General features: G+C 44.6%; 1 protein-coding gene across 1 annotated transcript in view; it reads left to right on the plus strand.

Annotated features, from left to right (window-relative positions):
• The window catches only part of Tenm4 (teneurin transmembrane protein 4), a 701768-nt gene that overhangs the window by 578022 nt on the left and 102909 nt on the right, over nt 1-20837 (plus strand). The window contains exon 15 of the mRNA XM_051192264.1: nt 14872-15057. Within this exon, the coding sequence (XP_051048221.1) occupies nt 14872-15057 (186 nt within the window). The remainder of the gene's footprint in view (nt 1-14871; nt 15058-20837) is intronic.

Raw genomic sequence — 20837 nt, forward strand, 5'->3', positions numbered from 1 at the left:
CAGGCAAGCACCAGCATCCATTATGACTTCCTGACTGAAGGTGCTATGTGAGCAGATGCCTCAAGCCATTGTTGGTACAACTTTTGCTAACATAATGTACTGGCTTTGAACTGAGATACAAAATAAATCTTTCCTGCCTTAAACCACTTTTGGTAGGTTTATTTTATCTCATCAACAAGATAAATAACAAATGCAATAGTTTTACTGTTATTAATATTGCCAGGTGAGGAAACATGAGGCTTAGCAGGATTGCTACCAGTGCTCATCCCCTGTTGTTTAGTGAGAGGCAAACTCCAGTCAGGTCTGGGTGCAGTCTTTCCTTCCTAAATATGTTAATCAGTTTCTGGCACTGTGGCAAAATGCCTGACAGATAATAAAGTAAGAGTCATGCTTAACTTTGACTCACAATGTAGGAAGTTCACTCCATGGCCATTTGGCCTTACTGCTGGATGGGAGCCAAGGCAGCACACTGTGGTTGGAGCAGGAGCAGCTACACAGGAAGTGAACGAGAGAGGGAAAAGAGTCTGTCTCCCATTACTCCCTCCCAAGATATGCCCCAAGTAAACTAACTTATTTGTAGTTAGTATCCCCTAATAAATGGTCAACCATGACTGATAATGCCACAGAATGGGGACTAATCCCTAAACATATGGCCTTTGGGGACACTCAAGATCCAAAGTCTAACATTAAGCCTGGTGGTAATTTGCCAGCCACATCACTCAAGACAAACTGAATGTGAGGTCAGGGTCTGTCTGAGTATTCCCACCACAGGACTGGATATATATTAGGTTCTCATGATATTGCTTTGAGTGACCTACCTGGGAATGGTCAAAGTGAGGATAACAGAGCCAGGGGGGGGGCACACATAAAGGAGGCTAGAGCTGAAGCTTGCCCCCTCAAATTCATTTCTATCACAGTCCAGACTTCATCCCTCTTGGTTCTGTGCCCTTCTTTCCTAAATGAGGACCAGCACTGGCTCACCTCTCCCAAGCCATCTCCGCAGGGGGCAGCTTTCACAGAAGAAAGTAGGTGCACACTTTGTCTGTGCCCAACCCCCACCCAAGTGCTTTAGCTGGTTTTTCTATTGCTCCAGGTAGAAGGGGAGGGAATTTAACCTCTTTTGACATAATCTTTAAAATCGGCAAAATCTACTTGTCTTCCAGAGTCTACTGGCTTCTAAAATCAATTCAGGCTCTTTAACACTTTCTAGGCACCAGTTGCTGCAGGCTGGGTTCCTCCTGGGTCTTCCTTCCCTCTCTCCCCAGGTCCTGTCTTCTCCACCTCATGAATTGGGTCTTCATTCCCACTGCTCAGCAAGCTCTCTCCCATCTTGTCTTCTATAAATGACTTTTATCTGAGAGAAGCCTGTCATCGCATTTTATTCCTTTGGGTTGCTGGCTCACAGGAGCAGCACATGACAGAGATTCTTGCCTGTAAAATGCTCATGCTGGTAGTTTATGATTCTTGTAATTTCATTGTGCTCGAGTTTCGTGGAATAACAGGTGGAAATACATCTGAGATTGAGTGGCATGAATGTGAAGGCAGTGTGTGCCATCAGTAAAATCATGTGGGATTTGGAGTAGAACCAGGCTATATGGTTGAGCTTCAACTTACCCATTTAGTATTCCTAATAATAACTCCTCCTGCAGGACTATTTTCCAAATTAGCTTTAGTATATGTGCATAAACTGCCCAGTATGGTGTCTGACATTCAACAAGTACTTAATAACAGAAATGTGGGTATTTTTTTTATTATGCATGATTAGGTCTAAATTAGCTAAGCAGTTCTTAACCTCGAACAAATTCAGGTTTGGAGGGGAGTTTATATGGTCCTCGCATTAGCATCAGCCTCTTCTCCAGACAGTGGCCTCCTAAACTCCCTACCAGGTAGCTCAGTCTCCAGACAGCACCCCAGAGCAGCCCCAGGCATGCACTCAGCCCACAGCTACACATATTTCTGTCACTTTTTCCCATGTCACCTGTGTGCCTGCAAAGGATCCAAGAGTCCTGCAATGATGCCCTCAGGTAGGGGCACCCAAGCATACAGCAACTACGAACTCTAGTTGATGTACATACAATAGGTTTGAAAGTATGAAGGTTAGAAATTGATGAACTTGGCTAGGATATGACCCTGGAAGGTCCTTGCCGAGGAGTCTTAAGAGCCATTAGGAGGAAGAGAACTGAAAAGAGGCTACCTGACACTCAAGAAAGAAACCCCATGTGCTGCAGCAGAAAACTGTCTAAGAGCCTGATGGTGAAGTTGTTCCACTAGAGAAGAGCCCCGGGGAAGAGAGGGTGGACAGTGAAGTGAGGACACAGGCAGTTGCAACTCTAGGAGCTCACTGAATGCTTCACCAACATTTTTTTGGATTAGAGGCCAGGGAGACAGGTCAGCCAGTAAGGTACTTGCCACATAAACATGAAGACTCGATCGAGTTCAATCTCCAGCACACACAAAGAGCTGAGTATGGCAGCCTGCACATGTCATCTTAGCACCGGAGAGGCAGGGACAGGTGGGTGTCTGGGGCTCTCTGGCCAGCCGACAGAACCTAACTGGTGAACCCCAGATCTCCGTGAGAGAACCTGTCTTAAAAAAAAAAAAAAAAGGTAGAGAATCCTAAGGAACAACACCCAAGGATGACCTCTGGCCTTCACACATGCATGTACACATGTGTACTTGTACACACTAGTACATACATGCATGCACTTGCCATCACATATGCACACAAAATCCTGTATTAAATTCTTTCAATGAATCAGGCATGGTCATGCACACTTTTAATCCCAGCACTCAGGAGGCAGAGCAGGCAGATCTCTGTGAGTTCAAGGCCAGCCTGGTCTACAAAGAGAGTCCAGGACAATCAAGGCTGTCTTGAAAAACAAGATAAATTCTTTCAATGAACCTGAACTATTTCCCTTTCAGACTCCACCTCCACTTCTCTCTTTGTTCTCAGATCTACCAGTTCTAGGTGCTTCCTGAATTCAGACTGAGATCCTTTGGGCTTCCATTCTCTCTCTCTCTTTTTTTCTCTCTCCTTCCTTATGAGATAGAGAGACAGAGAGAGAGAGAGAGAAAGGGAAAAGAAAGCCACAAAGCCTGTAAAAAAAAAAAAAAACAATAATGATTGGATGGATTGAATGGATAAGAAACTGAAAGCTATGTGTTAAATTAAGTCACAATTGACAGCAAAATGAACTAAATGCTTCAAAAAATAAGCTGAAAGTAGCATCAGGGTTAAGAAAAATTAAAGCTCTGAACATAGCCATTGCATTAGCTCTAAATTTTGAAAATGGTAATTCAATTTTATTTACGAGGCAAAATATAATTACATTTAAATTTGAGGGACGAGGATTTAATTCTTATTAATGACAGAAAGACAGAGTGAGATGCTTTAATGCCAGAAAAATTGTCTGATGTTCATGGATGGGAGAGAAAATTAGATTCGGCGTTGAGCATTCTCCCCTGTTACAAGTCTCATTTGTGTAGCCAGAATTGTTCTCTCTCTGAGAAACATTACCTTCTCAGCCCAGAAAGCACAGTGCCGACAGCCAATTAAACATCAAAAGGAAATGATTGGGCCAGGCTATTTCTGTATAGGTATGTTACAGGACAGGAAACTCAAGGTTAGAATTTCACCAGAGGAATAATATCCATTGAGACTTGACATTTCCCATACCCCTTCCCAAAGCCAGTGACAGCCTAAGTATCAAAGTTCAGAATAATAAATATCTAAGAGATTGACACTAGTGCAGAGTAGGAGGGGGTTGGGGGAGGCAGGGAAGAGCCCAGGAGTGGGCAGAGAAGTAACAGAGGTTTAGACAGAATGAGATGGTCAGTTCCCAGCACTTAATCAAAGACTGGAAAATTGAGCCCAGATAGGCACACTGCTAAATACTGCCAGAGTTAAAGGTTGATAAAGCAAAAGCTGGCAGCTTTGTAATTTAGCAGTATTTCCCTCGACAGCCCTGGAACATTTTCTATCAGAACTGGAGCCTTTCAGTATGCAAATATAAGCCCTCCTGCAATTGGACTTCAGAGTCGGGCTTCTGTTTGGATGCTCAGGCTGACACTTTGTAGCAAATCTCCAGTCATCTTCCTGAATCAAACTGCTGGTACGATAACTTGTAATTTAAAAGAAGAAAAAAAAAACCTGTTCTTTGAATGGAAATGTTACATTTTACAGAGTCCCTTCCCATATGTGCTTCATGATTTATTCAAACAACAGCTATATAAGCCTCTGACAAGGCAGATGGGGTTGTTCTGGGAAACCAAGGTTCAAGAAACTTCAGTGATTTGACCAAAGATACTTCATGGAAACCAAGCTTCAAAACCAGGACCCTCTGGAGTCAGGGCTCACTCATATTTATCCCCTGTGCAACTCTTTCACTGGCAACTACCAAGTTTTGTGCTAGGAGGCATCGGGATCATGCCAATCAGTTCATGTCCTGCCACTGTCAGGAATCATGTGTCTTAGTTTTGTTTCCTGTTGCCATGATAAAATACCCTGACAAAAACAACTGATGGGAGAACAGCTTTAATTAACTCACAATCCCAGGTCAGAGTCTGTCAGTCAGTGCAAGGCAGTCAAGGCATCACAAATTGAAAGCAGCTAATCACATCAAACCCACAGACAAGAGCAGCATGGCCGTGTTCAGCTCATAGACCCAGGAATGGCACCACCTACTTTCAGGGTGGGTCTTCTCGTGTTTTATCAAGACATGCCCACAGGCCAGCCTGATCTAGACACTCGCTCATTGCGACTCTCTTCCCAGGAGACACTCAACGGTGTTGAACTGACTATTAAAACTCACCACTGTGCCGTGGAAATTGAGTCCAGGAAACAGGAAGGTTGTGTGTAGTTCTTTCATCTGGGCTCATATGGTGGCTTCTTGGAGGAGGTCAGAGTTAAATTGAGTGATGGAGTTTGAACAATCTAGACAAAAGTAATAGCTCCTTGCAGTAGTCCACTGTAAACATCAAGTATTTATAGCATATGCATTCCTAGTAATATGGCATGACTCACCTTAGGTATTTATAGCAACCGTGAAAGGAAGAAATGATGGGGGTCACACGCATTAGAAAGTAAATAACCCTAAGCAAGTTTGATTTTTTTTTTTTTTTGTCTGTCATTGAGAATCATGAAGTAGTCTTGCATGGGTAAATTTGGTTGTAGAAAGATAGCTCTGGGTTCAGGGGAGATGCTCAGTGTTTAAGAGAACTTGCTGTGCATGAGAACCCAAGTTTGAATCCCCAGCACCCACATTAAAAATCCAGGCATGATTGCACAGCTCAAAATTCCCATCACTATGGCAGGCAGGAGCAGTTTCCTGACCACTAACCTAGCTCAAGGTTCACTGACAGGCCCTGTCTCAAAGAAATAACGGGGAGTGATAGAGCAGGACACTTAATGACCTATTCTGCCTTCCTCAGGCTCATTCATGGGCACACACTCATATGTGTTCATGTCACACACACACAAACAAGCACACACACAAATGATGATAGTAGTAGTAGTAGTAGTAGTAAATAAATAAATAAGAAGAAAGATTGTATAGGACCAGGAGACATCCAGATGTCAGTGTCTAGGAAAGCTAGATAGATGGACTCATGCCTAAAATGAGACCAGGGTTAGAGATCTTTGGGAAGATTTAGCATCATCTTTCTCCTCAGTTTACCTTCTTTGGCTCTCTTAGAGGAGTTTTGGGTGAGGAATTTTCCAGTTCCAGCCAAAATATGCATCTGAGCCATGTTCTTTGGCTTCTCTGCCCCCTGGTCCTTTCCTGGTTTGTTATCTTGCCAAATCAGACACCACACAGAGTCCTCTTCTGCACTGGGTTCGAAGCCCTCTAATCATGATGCCAGATCACCTCCAATTAAGATGAATAGCAGTGGCTTGCTGCTTCTTGCCAAGGTATTTTGTCAGGACTGGAAATCTGAGTTCTAGGGGAAATAGGTGTGAAACCCTCCTCTGTGTCTGCATCCTGGGTTTCTCATCTGCCTGGACTGAGAGTTCTCTAAGCTCCTGGAATGAGGTGAAAGGCCATATGCTTTCCAAGGCTCATTAGCTTTCTGCCTTCTTGGTCTATGGAGCAGAGCCATGACTTGGAGCAGTGCTGGCTGGAGAATTATAGGGAGGGAAGTTGAAAAGCACAGGAGAGTGGCTCCAGTTTGGCCTCAGTGTCTAGAGGAGACTAATTACTGCAGGGACTTATGTCAGAGGTTCCTTTTGTACCTTCTTCCTTTCCTGGTTTCTTCCAGAAACCTGCACTGAGACAAAACAACCATCTGCTCAGCTTGCAAGGGAGGGAGGGAGGGGCCACCATACTTGGGTAATAATTGTTTGTTGGAAATACAAGGAGATTCTCTCCCCTGGAAGAAAAATTAACTGTACTCTAATAACCTACCATGTGCTGGGCAAGTGGCTGGCTTTGTGCTAGTTTTTGCACACGGGTTCCTTAAAGATAGGTCTAATTTTATATTATCTCTACATCCTGAGCGTCTACGGATATCATGTACATAGCAGATGCTTGGCATATTTTTGAATTACTTTTAAACTTCTGGTGGAGAGTTGTCATTATCACAGGGGTAGGCAGCATTCGCCCTACATGGGTAGGGAGCAGCAGAACACACAGCTCCTTACCTGACCTCAGCCCTTCGCTCTGTGCAAAGCCAGAGAACTCTGGACAATTACATGGTGCACCCTGACCCATGCCAGCAATGTGGCAACATGAAGAAGAAGCACAAGACACATTTACTGTGTGAGAGTCACCAGGAAATGCAGATGTTAATGTGTGGTGGCAGGGTCCTCCAGGCAATGCCTGTAGACTAGTAACCCTGAGAAAATATTGCACACAGGGGTGCTGGAAGCAGAGAAGATAAGACTGCTTCCTGCCAGAATTGAAGGAGGGGGGGTCCCAAAGGGGAGCTGCTGTTGGAGCTAGAACTAAAAGTGGGAGCCTTGTAGATGGACCCAAGGAGGGCCACAAGGGACAAACCCATACAGAAGCCCAGAGGAAGGGCTCCAGAGTACAATGGCTGTTCTCCTGTAGCCGTTTGCAATGATGATTCTACATGACTGCTTTTCTGAGGTAGCTAACAAGTTCTTGCTCAAGCACTGGCACATATGTCACTAAGTATATAAGGCAAGACACCCTCTTCCTTCTTGCCTTGCCTTCTTGTCCATAGAGTGGCTAGAAGGTTTCTGAGATGCCTTCTCATATTCTAGCCTCAAAAGCTGCTCCTCTGAGGCTCAGCTCCTTCTCCCTTTACATCTGCTACAAGCCACCTTCAGCCCTCTCCTAGCTCTCCCTCCTTTTTCAGTTTCTACCCCATCCCAGGGTCCTAGACCTCTAGCTGCCTTTACTCACCACTCCGTCCCCTTGTTTCTGCACCTCTCTTTCACATCTACCCAGCAATTCCCAGGCTTACTCAACCACTCACAATCTTTGGACACACAGCTGGACTCTGCCCTCCAGAAGCCACATTGCATCATGAGCATGATGGGCAGCCTCTCCCACGCCCTCCACCTCCAGCTACAGTTCTTCTCATACTCCGAGCCATGATGCTCAGTCTACAGAAGGGCTATCTCAGTGTCCACGTCTGTTCACCATCACTCTATTCAGCAGACAGACCTGCCTCCTACTTCCTGAGGACTGATACCATTGCTTAAGTCCTCCACCATCATTCTGGTGCCCCAACTGATGAGCTGCCCACAAAGCCTATCCCTCTGATTACATTTTGGATTCAGTGCTCACCAGCTGTTCAAAGGCACCTCGGTGGAATGCCATCTCCTTTTCTTCCCCCTTTCTTCCCCTGACTATTTCCAGTACACAAAGAGGATGTGCTTGCTGTATAGCAACTGTTTACTTCATCGCAGGTGAGAAGAATATGAAATACTTTCCTCAAACTTCATATAACTGGCCCCAAGATCCTGGTATCGATACATTGTTTTGTATACTTTTAGTGCAGTTTTTTTTTTTTTTTTTTTTTTTTTTTTGAGAAAGCAGAGTCATAGAGAGATGAAGCAACTTGCTCAAATCACATGGTTTAAGCAGGTGGATGGTGACATGCTAAATGATGAAGTAGCTGGATAGACAGTCTGATGTTTGGGCAGATGGATAGAGAAAAAAGCAGAAGGGATGTTAATCTAATAAGGTTTGGATTAGGGTGAGGAAGGAGACTTGGTTTCCAATTTCAGCAGTCATGTTGTTTAACTCAGACAATGATATACTAAACAATTTATACTCACAAAACACTGTCAGATTGCATCAGAGGCTTCCCCTCAGTTGCTTGCACAATTGGACATACCAAGAAAGCTAGGATAGACAGTCATCTTTCACTTGTCCAGTATACCATTGAGCAAGTAACTTCATCTGGCCAAGCCGTTTACTCAGATGGGATGTAGGAGTGAAAGTCTAACTGTCCTAAGGTGTTAATGAGGGGGACACGTGTAGCACCACCTTTAACTCTGGAACACATGGACACTTTGTTCTTTCCTCGTTGTAACTCACATGCTGGCTAGTATGACTTGGACTTAACATCTGTCAAGATTTCAAAGACAGGTAATTAGACAGAAAATGCTATTAGGAAACATTTTAAACCATTATGTTATCTGTTGAAATTTCCAAGGTCATTCTCCAAACCTCGGGTCCTTAGCAGCACACAACCATCTTCCTTATTATCCCTTTCAGTGTTCAATACAGACTTAGGGAGGTTTTCCCAGAGGTCACATGGGGCAGACTCTGCTTCCACACCCAAAGAATTTTAAAACCATCTTTGTCTCATTTTCCTTGTTTCATGGGAGTGTTCAGGCATTTGGGTGGGGTTACTTCTCTACTTGCAATTTGTACCAATGTACATTTTTCCAAATAAATGATACTTTATGAGGAAAGTGTGCATGAATCTCTCCCATTAGGTCAAAGACACAGGTTCACCTTCAAACTTTTTTAATGAATGGGGTGCCAAGTAAGTCCTCACAAATTAAAATATAACAGTGATAGGTCCCAGGCTTCCTCTTGGCTGGAGATTAGTGTTTAATGAGAGGAGCCTGGGGCAACTTTTCCTTGATGGATATATACACTTTGGGGCACAATTACCAATAACCAACTCTTACGTCTTCCCCTATCCCTTTCCACTTCCTTCTGTGTCATAACATATGACAGGTACAGCTCAAATGGTAACATGAAGGAAGATGCAGGTGTAGGGGCCAAGATATTTGTTTGTTTGTTTGTTTGTTTGTTTTAAAAAAAAAGGATTTCTCTGTATAACAGCCTTGGCTGTCCTGGAACTCACTCTGTAGACCAGATTGGCCTAGAAGTCACAGAGATCCACCTGTCTCTGCCTCCCAAGTGGAGACCAAGATATTTAACAGTCACAGAGTTCACAAAGAGTTGATCTACTGAGAGTATTGAGCCTCTGTTTGGATGTAGTTGGTGGTAATTTCTGTGTATCGTTGTCCTGAGATGGAGTTGAACTAACAGACATGGAGCAGACTTCTCCATGAAGCAGGGTTTTTTGTTTGTTTGTTTGTTTTGTTTTTTCTTTTTTATCTCTCTGTTCATTCAATAAATCAAGTGAACAACTGTGGCCAAGAAAGCAAGAAAGGTTAACGTATTTTCCCAAGTGCCCATGGGAACTTTGGTACTCAAATCTTAAACACAAGTCTACCCTATTGCTTGTGTATCACAAAAGATTTCTTCTAGACCCTGGGACCTTCCACATGCAGGCACAAAGCTCTGGTTCCAAACACATGAGAGTTAAGTGGCCATTGCCAAATGTTCTCTTACATCAGGTGTGAGGCAGACATCATTGTTCACACTGATCTTCAGGTGTGAAGCAAACGTCAGCATTCACACTGATCTTTTGACTTTGCTACATTTGCCATGCCCTGCTTCTCTTTTTATTAAAAAATAAATAAAAATTACAAATGAAATTTGCCATGTTCCGACTGTGCCAGGATAGGTTCTATGCTAGGATCTTTACTTTGGGGTATGTCATTTCGCTTAACTTGATGGACCCAGGTTACATCCATCTGCTGTGCTGGAACACAGCTCCTAGGGGAGAGAAAGTGAGGGTTGTCTGATTCTCAAGCCCGCTGTCACATTTGCACTTAGGAAATTACCCATGTGAGAATGAGTCCCTATAACACTCTTTAAAGTGGCTGATGCTGCCGCCGCCACCACTCCCCATTTAAAAAGAAGGAAACCTGAGATTTAAAGAGGAACTATGACCCACTTTCACAGAAGACCGTTTCTATTATGTAAATGACATATGAGCCATCAAAGCACATTCTAGAGCATTGTCCTGTTTGGTTCTCACCAAGCATTCTGTAAAGTTTTATCTACTTTAATGTCAAGGCAGAATCTGAGAAGGAAAAATAAAACAGTCCCTTTCATTTCAAGGGCAAAAATAATAAATCAAAGTATTGAGGGGAAAAAAATAGAGACTACAATCTAAAGCCAAATGGTCAAGTAGAGTCTCAGGTTTCTCCTCCCATCATGCATTGAGGGTCTCTTCCACTCAGCCAAACAGGCTTTTCTGTGTTACCATCAGTTAGCACCCCATAAACATCAAGGTCACTCGGTTTGGGCCCCTCCCATTAAAATGTACAAGCACTCACAAGCCAGCTTGTAAAGGACCCGTGGAAGGATACCCAGCCACCAGGCAGCCTTAGAGGAAAGGAGAACATATCCAGCATAAGCCAACAAGAAAGTGGAGTGCTTAGATGGCCATATCAAACTCTGCATGCAGAGAACAAATGCAGTGTCATCCTAGGAACTCTGCCTGGAAGATCCCATTTCATCTCATGGACGCCCAGGATTAGACTCAGGTGTAACAAAGAAAACAATGGGACCGGAAGTGGGTAGGAGGTGTCTGCTGGATCTTTGAGCAAGGTCTCTCCTGTCTTCCTTATTCTGCAGCTCCATTTAAAGAAATGTCTGCTTTGCTGGATTGCATTGTTCCTAGTATGCCAAAACAAGGAAAGTGCAGGAGACCTTATCAAGCGTCCATGGGCTATATAGCTCTCAAAAGCCACATCTCGAAGAAGGACAGTAACAAGGTGTTCTCACAACATTGTTGTAAGAATTAGTGAGCAACCGTATGTGAAATGTGCTTCTGGAGGTGTAAAACTTGATAGAAGTGTTAAATCAAAAATATCTTTCCCCCACATTGCCTCATTTGGTCTAATACCAGGCCTGTGAAAGCAGTGAAGTGAAAGTTATTACCCCTATTTTACAGAAATGCAAAGCAAGGCTCAATGGATTGTATAATGTAGTGTAATTTATTCAGTCAGTAAGAGACAAAGGCATGAGTAAGTCCCAGATCTGCCTCCTCCTTAGATCCATGGTTTTAATCCATTGTAGCCAAGCAAAAAGGTACAGGATTAATCATGGCTATGTGTAAATATACATACATACATACATACATACATACATACATACATACATATGCTATGTGCATGTATTGACTATTTAGAGTGCCAATATCAGTGTATGTTTTATGTGGACTGTGCTCTCTTGGGGCAGAGGTTGTATCTTACTGGTCTGCACATTCCCAGCACTAGGCACAGTTCAGGCTCAGGGTAAGTGTGTGAGAAATCACTAGAAGTGAACCAGTCGGCATTCCCTGACACCTAGATCAGACACTAAGTCATTTCTGCAGTGCCGCTCTCAGCATTCCCATTATACAGATGAAGGAAAGAGAAAGCCCAGAGCAACTGAGTGGGTCACCAGGCTGCCAGCTGGCACTGCCTAAAAAGTCTGAAGTGAAGACCATATTCTGTGTCACTGTCTTCTGCATCTGGAGACTCGATCAACTATAGACTGGAAACAAAAATTTCTTCTATATTGAATATGGATTTTTTTTCCTTACCACCATTCCCTAAACAATATAGCAAACAACTATAAACACAGTTGTTTGGAGATGACAACTAAGTTGGGGTGATTTAAAGTGTAGAGGAGTCTGTATGTCTGTTAAATGTGCGTTTTGTGCTCTTTTATATAAGGAGCTCAAGCACCTATGGATTTTTGTATTCAAGGGGTTAGTGGTTTGGGGACCAATCTCCTTTGATACTAAAGAATGAGGGATGACCTCACCTGTTATGTTAGACCTGATGGCTCCCAGGGCAGGGCAAAACCTAGCTCCCTGCCTGCTCTTGGCCTTTCTGCCTCCCCAGGCCCTGCCACCTAAACAGCTTTGCTTGGGTCCCAGCCTCTAACAGTCTCCCCTCTCCCCGTTCACACCTCAGTGAACAGAAGTGCTCTTTGCTGTTTACTTTCACACCATCAACTGCCACTTGGAAAAAGTGCTAGGCAAACCCAAACAGATGTAGAGTTCTTCTCTCCCAGGCTGCTCAGCCAGCCCCCAGAGTCACCAGGAGGTCACTGCCCTTTGAGTGTGTATAAATAGATGGAGCTGTCAGAGATGTGACCCAACCCACGACCCACAGGGGGCTGAAGCCTAAAGCTTGTTGCTCTTTGTCTTTGGGAAAGCCCAAAATGTTGTTTGAGGGAATGCCAGCCTGCAGAGTTGCTGGATGTGGGACAGAGGTGCCACAGTTCCATCTTCAGACTCCAGAGGAGCAGACAGACAGGTTTGCTGGACACTGAGCCAGACAGAGTGGCACACACAGGAACTCTCCACCCTCAGGCACCTGTCCCATGGGGCATCTTGATCTGTCCACTATTTAACAAGCATCAATTCAGGGACAGGGGTGATCAGAGGATGGAGCCCAGCCCGGGGCTGCTGTGGATTAGACTATAGCACAGAGAAGCAGTGTAGTGGGGGAAGCAAACAGCTAACCACCGGTGAATTACAGGAGACTCCTTAGAGAAGCAGAGACCTTGAGCCAAGCCTTGATCCTGCTGGTTGCATTGTGTAACATAGAGGGTACTGTAGCAGAGAATCTGTCTTGGAGTTCACCAGAACTTTAGACGCCTTAGGCTCCCCAGAAGTAAAAGAAGAAGTTTGCACCCAGAGAGAAGGTCCCAAGATGAGTGACTAAGCAGGCAAGGATCTCACAGGCCTCACTGTATATCCAGTGGGAAGTGCACTGCCCTGACCTCCATCTCGAATCCTCAGCCCTCTGTGCTCTTCTCTTCCCTGCACTTAACTACCATCTGGAGAGCAGCAGGCCGTTCTGTAGCGAGGCTTCACTGCCCACACCCTCCAAACCCAAAACTGCAGCTCAGTGGATCCAAGGGACTTTCCTACTTAGTCCGAAGCTCAGAAGCTCCTGGGCCTGGCATGATGCTGGGCCCTGGCACCATGTCTCAGCTGCTTCTGCCCATCTTCAGCAGCTACTCTGTCCCTGGATGCTGAGAGATACTGCAATCTCCATTTCTGAAGTAGCAGCTTGGCAAGATACCTATGTAGAAATAAAACATAAATAGCAACTCTTACTGTGCTTTTTAAATTTCCCAGCTCTTTGTCTATTGCCTTCTACATTGATTTAAAAAAAAATTCAGAACTTCTGAGATCCAGTTTTCTTTCTGGTGTCAGTGTGCACATGTGCATGTGCAAGCGCACACAGTGGTGCCCTGTTCTATCACCCTTTACCATAATCCTCTGAAAACAGCATCTCTCACTAAACCTGAATCTCACCTTCTCCGCCAGGCTGGCTGGCTAGGAGACCCTGGGGTTGCAGGTGCTTGTAGCCAGGACCAGCTTTTATGTGGGTACAGGGATTGCAGACTAAGGTTATGTTTATGCAGCAAGCTGTCTTACTGAACTACCTCTCAGCCCTTTTCATTCCTTTTGTGGAAGCATCTAGAATATTAGCAACTTCTAGACCAGCAGTGCCACTGACAAAGGAGAAATGGGTGGAGACAGCTTGACATGGGTGCCACTTAATCCAGTTGCAAAGGAATTTAACAATTTGTTGGGATTTTCACACACGCTGGAAGACTGTTGGGCCATGAGGCAAGAGTCAGTCATGTCTAGGCCTCCATCAGAGCCCTGAGGAAGATCCTGGGGGGGTGTGTGCTAGCAAATTTCCTAAAAAGCAGTTGCAGTTTGGAAACCTTTTGGTCTCTGCTTTTCAGTAAGCATAAAGCAGCTGCTGGCTCAGAGCCCAAGGGACTTGTGAATCAGACCCTGTGTGTTTTGCACCCACACAGACCAGCCTTTGTGAAGGACAGGCAGCCCCACTCTAGCCATGAAGTGTCCTCCTCCCCCAGCTGTTTACTTTGGAACTGAAAGCTCATTTAAATGGTGCCTGAAGTTGTGGGAAGCATCAAGCTGAAGGACAGAGAGTAAATCCAGCATCATAGGACAAGCCTAGATCTGGGACAACCCTGAAAAACACAGTAGATCAGCCCCGCCCCCCACCACACACACACACACACACACACACACACACACACACACACACATTCCCCCCCCCCCGCCCCGCCCCCCCCCCCCGTGATTCCACTGGTTTCAAGGCTGTAGAGAACCTCTTCATGGGGTCCTTGCCAGGCCCACAAGCACTTCATTTAGTGACAGGGACTCATCCTCACTTTGTTTTCACACATAACTGGTTTTTAATTAAATTTGACTTTTCTCACATCTGTTCAGAAGACCAGTTCCCATTGGAAGTGGCAAGCACAAAAGCAGGGACAGACTGGCAATAGGGAAAAGCAAACAGAGCGGAGCTACACAATCCCCCTATTCTAGTGAAGAAGCCAGTGCTGGCAGGCTTCTGCCGAAGGCTTGTTCTCCGAGGTCATTGTCCATGGAGATTACTCTGCCAAGCCTCTGGAACCCCCCACTGCTCACAGAGCCTAACTAGGTGGCCAAGTGTGACCCTTGTTCCCAGCAACAACTGGCTCAATAAGTTTTTGTTCTCTCTCTCCCTACCCCTGCCCCTTTGCTCCTCTGTCTTGCCCACAGAGATCTGTGCTGCTGACTGTGGTGGCCATGGCGTCTGTGTAGGAGGCACCTGCCGCTGTGAGGACGGCTGGATGGGGGCTGCATGCGACCAACGAGCCTGCCACCCTCGCTGTGCAGAACATGGGACCTGCCGGGATGGCAAGTGTGAATGCAGTCCAGGCTGGAATGGCGAGCACTGCACCATCGGTATGGCACAAGTCCCAGGGCATTTTGATTGCTCTGCAAGGCACTTCGAGGCCAACCCAGGCCTCCATTGCATGCAATAGATGCCAAAAGTCCTTTCATCTGATGACATTATGACTGGCTTCTCTTAGACATCAGTTGGGTTTAAATGCACCATCTGTCATTTTCAACACACATCCTCCCAGTTTGCATCCCCCATGTGGCATCTAGCTGGTTAGCAGGTCTTGCTGTTTAGCCCTTCCTGAGCTATAGACAACATTGCTCTTTGCCTAGAGATGAGTCAAATGGTAGCTATGGATAAGTGCCATAGCACCTTTAAATCTCAATATTCTCACCTGTAGGATGGGGAGAATAAAGCAAGTAGAGAGCTTGGCACATGTTGGCACATGGTGGAATGGTCCAAATGTGTAGCCATCGTTAACAATTTCATTATATGGCTGTGTGGCTCCTAGTACTATCTGAGGCTCCTGAAGAGACCCCTAATCTTGGCAAAACCTCTTCTCCAGGGCCCTTAGGCCACATCTGCATTCCTCTTTCCCCTGCCCCAGGTTTCCATCCTGTCTGCATCTGTCTCCTTTCTCCTCTCTGGGGGCTGCTCTGCGCCAGTCCCTGCTGAAGCAGCACTGTGGCAGCTTTAAAAACACGCTGATCACTTCTTCCCGTCTCTCTGCCTTTCCTGCTGGCTTTGTTGATTTTAAACACAGCCAGACGTTTCGCTTGGTTTATTATCCTGGAATGAACACTCACCAAAAGCTCTTTATTGAATCAACTGCTTTGTGTACTCGTTTTAACTTCTTCCCTTTCCTTTTTTTTTTTTTTTTTTTTTTTTTTTTTTAAGAAAGGGTTTGTGATCAGATGGTAAGCACATGGCTTTTATAAGGCAGGATTCCAGGTGCCTCTCAGTGCAGAAAGTGACCTCTTGGGTCTCATAGAAATGGCAAGAAAAGCCCTAGCTTTTGAGAGACAAAGGAGCCTTAAGCAAACCGTGCTACCTTTTATCCATTCTTTGTTTTGCCTTTACTTCACATCCTTGGTCCCCTGCAACATCAGCAAGTTAATAAACAGCTATGGAACATGTTATATTTATTAACACTAATGGCTTCTAATTTTTGAGTATTTATGATGTGCCAAGCACTGTGCCTAAGGCTTGAACTGCATTATTTTTACACTTCTAACAATGCAAAGAGGTATGGATTATTTTCTCTTTCTCAGGGACCCAAGAATAAAGGGCATATAACTTTTTAAAACAGGAATTAGAAGCTTGATTTTTTTTTTCCCTTCCCAGCTGTTTGCCCTACAGTCCTTGCAGCTGGTACCCAGGTGTCTACCAGGCATTTAGCTCAGACCCTGCCTAGGGGCTGGGCTCTGTTTGTCTAGTCAGGCTGAGTCCCCCCTGCCGCCCCACCACACACGCTTTGCTTTACCCCATGTTCCTCACAGATCTCTTCGTACTGATGATATAGCGTTCTCCCCCCACAGCAGACTTTGCCATACCATCTCATGGTGTGCCACTTGATGACTTCTGTATGACAATATCATCCTACCCCCGGACTGTCTTGGATATTTCTTAGTGAAAAGTGAACCTGGGCATCAGAGAGCCTCTGCTTTCCCCTGCTTCACTCCGAGGACAGCCTAACCTTTCAGCCTCTTAACCCAGAAGTCCATTCCCATGTAAAGAAAGAATCAGGTCCCAGAGAAACAGTTCAGTTAGTAAACTGCTTGACTTGCAAATATTAGGCCCTAAGTTCAAACCCCAGTACCTATGTCAAAGTTGGGTGTGGTGACCGATGCCAGAATTCCAGCACCAGAGTAGTGGAGGCAATAGGATCGATGAAACTTGGTGGCTAACCAGTATAGCCTAACTGGTGAGCTCCAGGCCAATGAGAGACCCTATCTCAAATAAGGTGGGTGGTGTTCCTAAGGTTTTCCTATGGCCTCCATGCTGCACACGCGTACATACACACACACACACACACACACACACACACACACACACACACACACACACAATTATTTATTTGTTTGTTTATTTATTTTTTATTTTTAGAGACAGTCTGTGTAACAGTTCTGGCTGTCCTGGAACTTGATTTGTAGATCAGGCTGGCCTCGAATTCACACAGATCTGCCTGCCTCTGCCTCCCAAGTGCTAGGATTAAAGATGCATGCCACCACCATGTTTTTATTTTTTGAGATAGGGTCTCACTATTTATCCCTAGCTGTTATAGAATTCACTATGTGGACCAGGCTGTTCCCCTAAATCACAGTGATCCACTTGCTTCTTGAGTGCTGGGATTAAAGTGTATACCACTATGCCGCACACACATTTTAAAGAAACAATTAGTAAGAACTCAAGGAGAACACATTTTGTTTTCCATACCTTGCTTATGGAGTTCTGAGTTTGCTTTACCAAATTCCAAAAGGTACCTGCCCTTTACCTCACCCGTGTCAAATGATAGGCATGGAGGGAAATCCTCCCTTGGTCTCACTGCAGAGGACTTATGCCTGGGCTGATGGGCAGGCTGGGCTACATCTGCAGTAGCTATTCATTGGACCAGCTTTAAGAAAGTCCCATTCATTTTGGCTCCAAGAAGCCCTCCCTTCCTTCTTACTTTTCCTGCTTGCCCCATGGTTTCTCTTTAAGAACAGGTTCTTCTTTGGTTGCAGATGGTTTTCCTTTTAGATAAGAAATACATCAAGGTAAATGTGTATAGCAGAAGAGGAAGGTTGACAGTCATAAATATCAAAACAAGAAAAAATGTCACAGGACACAGAAGAGGTCATGGGTGAGTCACAGTGGCTCAGATGAAAGGACTTGGGCTTGGAATTCTATTCTCTCGTGTGATGAGCATTTTCTTTGTCCTTGTGTAATTTCCCTGCATGGCTCCCTTCTCTTTTTGGGTCTCTGCTGTGGCCAGCTGCATCTCTGTGAGAAACCCAATACCCTCATGCCGAAGGAACACCTTAGTAGCCTTGTAGGACAGTAGGGTTTGGGGGGTTCAAGTTAGAGAGACAATGATGAGTACCCCTTTCCTTGTTGAAGTTGCAAAAAGAAGAAATCTTTTTTTTTTTTTTTTTTTTTTTTTTCCTAATCCCCATTGAGCATCATGGAGGGAAAAAAAGGTACTAACATGAGAAGTTACAGATGTCAAGCATCCAGATTTTTCTTGTCATCAGTTCACTGTGTCAGAATGGGTCATTATCTTGGAGCTAGTACCTACCCTGCAGTTCAGTTCTCTCCCAACCAGAGAAGACGCTGGTACCTGACACTGATTCATAGACCTCCATGCTGAACACTGCTGCCCTCCACAAACAGGGAGGAATGACATGTTTACCTTATAGCGGGGAGGAAGCACAGAAAGATCAAGATAACTCTAGGCTCTTTGAGCCAAGTCCCCAGCAGAAGATGCATTTTCCCTTGGTGACACTTCCCAGAACAGACTATTATAGTAGACATTACACATCTTCCTCTAGAGAATTTGGTCCCCTGTGATCATTCAAGGAAGCTGTTTGTTTTATCTCAAAAGAGGGTGGTTTTCTGAACAAGAGGGAACATGCCAATGACGTCTTCTTTAATGACAGTATCTTTTTATTATTGTAAGAATGTTAGCATGAATCCCCTCCCCTTCTGTGCCTTCCATGAGGAATCACCTACTGTCAGCACCTAGAGGACAGGTCTCCTGTGAAATTGTCATAGGAAAACCACTTGGTTGCTTGGGACAGTTTCTCTCTCATTGAATCACAGAATGTGCAGCTGGATGATGTCATCAGTGATGACAGAATTCCAACTCTCTCCTCCACAACCCATCATCACAGAAGTGGTTCCCTGAAATTGTCACCCCCTCAAAAAAAAAAAAAAAAAAAAAAAAAAAAAGGATTCTCCCATTTTCTTTTGCTCTCTCAACTCGAATGCTTTTGTTTGCATACGTGGCACTCATTTGCATATGTGAATCTATGTTTTCCTAGTCTAGAAGCTCAGGTAAGATGGATTGACTTGGCTCTATTCCTCAAATATATGGTCCACACATAGTCATCAAAAGTGCATTTTTAGACGTCTATTCCAGGAATGTTTGGGTCCTGCAAGTCCAAGGCTTGACCTCCAATTTCAGTAGAAAAGCTGAAAAACATTGTTAAATTTAAGAAGGTGTTTAATTTTTCCCCCTGTCTTTGAAACACATTTTGGATCAATTCTATGGTGATTATTTTATTTACCTCTGTGCCCCTCATCTATGAAGCCTCAAAACACTTGTGGGAAATGCTAGCTTCTGATTTCATTTATAAAATCCAACCTTGACCCCAAAGCTGTGATTGCAGGAGATGCCAGACATTCAGAATTATTTACTGAACTTCAGGAGAGCCGTCCAATCACATAAACCCTGATTCTTAAACAAAAGCCTCTTCTGGGAGGAAAGATCAAAATAACACTCTGATGATGCAATCACTTGAGTGAGCAAAACCAGACTTCACAATGAAGGGGAATTTTAAAGAAAACCACAGAATCTTCTAGAGCACTTTGTCCACTTTTGAATGGTACCTCTCACATTTCACTCCCTAATCAGATTGTCCTTCAGCAAGAGCTCAGAAGCTGCTCAGGAGGTGTCAGCACCTGGTGGTGACCCTATGCTATTCATCCCCAAAAGCTCTCTTTCATAACAGGACCTAAGACCCAACAGGAAAGGGAGAGGGAGAAAAGAGCACACAAGGATCCACCCCATCCAAGGATGAGTCTGATTACCGGTGTCTCTGGGAGATATCAACACATATGATAAGGGTGGGAAACTAGAAGAAAACAAATGAGATGTGTGAGACCGTTTCAGGGTGGGGGACCACTGTCCATTCACCCACCAGTCCTACATTCAAAAAAAAAAAAAAAAGAACGTGAGTTTGTTGGATCTTGATGAGAACATCACTATGGTAGTTGGTACTGAAGACGGTCAGGTGATTACAGCTGCCATAACCACCACCTGCTATAATGATCTCTACTTCATCTGTCATAGTGTGAACCAGTGATGCAAGTGTTGATTGTCAACCTAAGATTCTTGGGGAGTAAGAAAGGGAAGCTTCTTGCCATGTTCTCCACAACCCTTGATAGAGTTCCCAGTACTCCTGGGGGCTATTGTGATGGAAACACAGGAATGCCAAAGACACCTAAAACCACTCCCCAGAACCTACTGCAAGTCACTCCATGCTGCCAGTCTCTTCACCTTCTCAGTGACAAGGAAATAGCAACAGTGCAAGAAACATTTGTGCAACAACAAGGACATAACTGCAGCCTATGATGGAAGATGCCACTGCCTCCACTTTTATCCCAAAGCTCTGAGTAGAATGACACAGAGATTTCATGACATCCTGAACCCACCTTCCATAACACAAACTTATGGGCTTGCTACCATCTTCTCTAAATACTTTAATACCATGGATTTCAAGATGGTGGTGATTGAGAACATTCATGTCACGATGCTCAAGCTAGCAATGTGGGCTTCTGCATTTGTCTGTTTAAGTAAATGGTATGGAATTTCAAAAACCCAGATGTCACTTCCATTTCCTATAGCTTGAGATAAGGAAGTTCTATTCCATTTCCAGAGAACTCCTGGCCTTGATCATGACAGATGTTTTCAGCCTTTTTATTCAGTGTGATTTGTGGTATCATTGTAGCAAAGGAACCCCTTTTGATTTATGGACTCAGGGTTTGAAAATTTGAATGCCCACACTGTGAAAACAGCCTGAGCCGCTGTCACCTCTTCTGCCTTCTGCTCCCACCTGTGGTTTGGAGAAATTAGCAAGCA

The sequence above is a fragment of the Phodopus roborovskii genome, unplaced genomic scaffold (genome assembly GCF_943737965.1).
Source record: "Phodopus roborovskii unplaced genomic scaffold, PHOROB, whole genome shotgun sequence".
NCBI lineage: Eukaryota > Metazoa > Chordata > Mammalia > Rodentia > Cricetidae > Phodopus > Phodopus roborovskii.